At 38.5% G+C, this 3,617-nt stretch overlaps 1 protein-coding gene across 1 annotated transcript; it reads right to left on the bottom strand.

Moving 5' to 3' along the window:
• Positions 1–606: 606 nt before the first annotated feature.
• Positions 607–3,292, bottom strand: LOC106083078 (uncharacterized). The gene is made up of 2 exons (XM_013245916.2): positions 2,999–3,292; positions 607–2,055 (listed from the first exon to the last, which is right to left on the bottom strand). Exon 2 carries the CDS (start codon positions 2,025–2,027, stop codon positions 726–728), a length of 1,302 nt encoding a protein of 433 aa, XP_013101370.1. The 5' UTR covers positions 2,028–2,055; positions 2,999–3,292; the 3' UTR covers positions 607–725.
• Between the last annotated feature and the right edge of the window lie 325 nt (positions 3,293–3,617).

Raw genomic sequence — 3,617 nt, 5'->3', positions numbered from 1 at the left:
TTGGTCTCCCACCAATTTTTCTATAGAAAAGTTGGTCTCCCACCAATTTTTCTATAGAAAAGTTGGTCTCCCACCAATTTTTCTATAGAAAAGTTGGTCTCCCACCAATTTTTCTATAGAAAAGTTGGTCTCCCACCAATTTTTCTATAGAAAAGTTGGTCTCCCACCAATTTTTCTATAGAAAAGTTGGTCTCCCACCAATTTTTCTATAGAAAAGTTGGTCTCCCACCAATTTTTCTATAGAAAAGTTGTTCTCCCACCAATTTTTCTATAGAAAAGTTGGTCTCCCACCAATTTTTCTATAGAAAACTTTATCTCCCATCAATTTTTCTATAGAAAACTTTATCTCCCATCAATTTTTCTATAGAAAACTTGGTCTCCCAACAATTTTTTCTCCTTGGCAAGGGACCAAGTTTTCAGCTTCAAACCCTATCCCAATGTTCTAAAAAAAATTCTTTTTAATTAATTTTATAATATTTTTTATTATTACTTTTTCATAGAAAAACATTAACAAAAATTCGTAATAAAAATTTATAATTCCATTATTTTGAATGAATGTAATTTTAAATTATCTACCAAATTTAAGGCAATAACAAAGCTCTTTACAAGTCTTCAACTCTTTGAATCGTTTCCATAAAACCACCACTTATCAATAAACATAAATTATTGTATATGCTTTGAAAGCATTCTGCAACTTAGGGTATCTGGCTATCCAAACTCAACTCTCAACTATCGCTTAATTTTGTTAGAGAGAAACTAAGTCGTCTTTTTGTGGCATCCAGGGTTTTGGTATCTTCCAGGGTTGTGGTTGTCTGGCAGGCCAATGTGGAATCATTGTCTTCCTCTTCATATTCGCTGGAAGAATTGTGACCACTGTCAGGGCTGACATTGCGCATAAGTTTCTGGGGATGTACTTCGTCTTGTATTAGTTCGGCTTCAAAGACATTACGCAGGTTGTAGGAATGTAAAAGGGGAGTTTGCTGATGTGCGGATTTGCCCAGCAGTTTTTGGGCGGAACTGATAACACTAGCCTTGATTTGATTGAGTTTACGTTTTCGCCTCACGCCACCCTGCCTTCTTAGCTGGCCAGCATCGATTTCTTCTTGCGACAGGCGGGGAGAGCATACCTCACGTTCATTGAATAAACTCTTCTTGGTAAGCTTTGCTCGAAATTCTTGTTCTTTTTGGCGATAACGGGCTTTCTCGGAATCCCAGACTTCGTGGAGGTCGCTGGCAGGATCTTCTGCAGGCGTATAGGAGGGGGACATATTATGATGGCCATTGCCATGGTGTTTGTGGGCCTTTTGTTGTCTTCGGTCCTTGCGAGTGCTTTCTAAAATGGCATCAATCATGCGTTCCAATGTAACATCACCCATTTTTGAGGAACTGAGGGAGGATTCTTCCATTGATGTTGGGTAACGGATAGTTAATTCCTTGGGCTTAACAAAAGACTTTGTTTCCAGGGTTTCTTCATTGGAGTTTGGTGAATCTTGGGGATGAGGATGTGGGGTTATATAGCGGGGCTTTTCAAAATAGGAATCCGGTATGCCAACCCCTCGAAGGGCCAGCAGAGGACCGGGAATTAAAGCACAGGGAGAGTATTCTACATCGAAGGTTGGTAAAGTGGAGGCATAATTGGTGGGCATATTAGATTTTGCAGCCGAACAAGGCTCTGGCGTTTTCAGCAGACTGGGGGGAGTTTTGGCTAACGATAGTCTCTTGGGCGAATTAAAGGCCAATGGCTCCGCCACAATGTTACTCAAATCCTTAAGGCTGTCGAGTTTACGCGAAGGACTTTCATTGAAACTGCGGGAGGTGGGGTGCAAGGGGGTTGAGGTGTATTGATTCTCTTTGTCATGCCATGAGGTCCTTGGCCTCAGCGAACCTACATCCGATGATTTACGCTTCAAACGACGACGCTGAACTTGTGTCAAACGTGTTTGCTCCGCAGAGGGTATGTTATGGTTGAGGTGCTCATTGCTTTGCAGATATGTCTGGCGAGGACCATTTACAGCCCATTTCAACATCTTGGAGAAATGTTTTTGCGGTAGACAGCTAAAATGAAACAAAACGGGAAAATTCGTTGGGTAAAAATCCAGTTTCAATTGTTTTAAACAGCAAGAAGATGCGCTAAGTGAAAGATACTTGGCAATTGTTAACAAATCTGGGTAATACTCTTTACTTTGAATGTTGGGAAGCACACAAAACTGGTATTGCTAAACTGCTGCGTGCATGGCATACAAAATAATCAGCCAAATCAAAAACTTGTTTGAGGATTTGCAAAATTTCGCGCGCCAAAAAGCGATTTTCGAAAAAAGGTCTTTTTCTTATTGTTAGCTCTGCTTGAAACTGCCAATGCCCAATGCGCATGCGCACATTCAGTCTGGCGTTGTGTTTATTCAAAAAAACAAAAAAAGATGCACGAAGAACTTCAGGTCTGGGTTCAAGTATGCGTGTGAGCCAAAGTGTTTATTTAAGGAAGAACCCCAGGTCTTTAGTTCCTATAATTGGGAGTTTCACAAAAAACAGAGCTTTTATATTCTCGTGTATGCTCTAAGCTTTTTAAGGAATTCATGCTGAGAGCGAAAGAAAAAAACAACAAAAAATAAAATTTAAACAGTCTGGAATTCTAAGGAGACGGGGTTTCATGCAAGATTAACTTCACTGCAGTGGCGAGGCAACAAAACCCCAGAGGAAAATGTTGTGTTTTTTTTACGTATTTTTGGGCAAAGGATAATTTTTTTTTGAATTAGGCAAAATTGGTGGTTGATATCCTTTTAAATAAGTGCCTTTTAAGAGGTCCTTGAAATTGAAAATCATTTGAATTTTGGTTGGCTGCTTAGTGTGTTAAGGACTTTTAGGCATTTGCAGTTCGCCGAAATTGAAGTGAAGGGCAGTTAAAAATCACTCACACTTCAATAATGGGCCAAAAACACTCATATCAAGCAATGGGTAGGGATTTCTTTATTTTTACTCAGGGTATGGGTTGCAAACTTACCTTTTTAAATAAAAATATATCCAAATTTTGGTAAATAATCCACAAGGTTAGGTGAAGGTGACTAGGTATGGTAAAATTTTTCAAAACATTTGATTTTGTTTAATTTTTTTAACACTCAATAGTTGTGATTTTTTCTTAAATATAGTTTTTTGATCAAATTTAATATTCAAGAGTTTTAATTTTTGTCTGTAAAAATTTTTTCAAATCTTTTTTTTTACAAATTTTCGATATTCTTTTATCACTTAGGGCTGGGCGGATAGACCACGTCTTCACTTAACCGCTTACGAATTGTGACTGAGCTATGATGTGTTCATGCAGCCGTTTGACTAACGAATACTCTGCTCTTTCTCATCCACCCTGGCTATTTATACCAAAGGGACAACTAAAGAGACAACAACACTTATAAGAGCAAAGATTGACAATGGTTCTCTCTTCAAAGAGTACCACTGGGATTATAATCAGCTCAAGAACAAACAAAAGCAGGGGCAAGTAAAAGCAAGAAATCAAAATAGAGCATAACGAAAAAAGAGAGCATGAAAGTTTTAAGGGTCTTTTAACAACTCTCTTGTATGCCGGTCAAGGCAAATGCAAAGGATTGCAATTATTATTTTGGCCGACA

Source organism: Stomoxys calcitrans, chromosome 4 (assembly GCF_963082655.1).
Source record: "Stomoxys calcitrans chromosome 4, idStoCalc2.1, whole genome shotgun sequence".
Taxonomy (NCBI): Eukaryota; Metazoa; Arthropoda; class Insecta; order Diptera; family Muscidae; genus Stomoxys; species Stomoxys calcitrans.
This window is presented reverse-complemented; position numbering and strand designations above follow the sequence as displayed.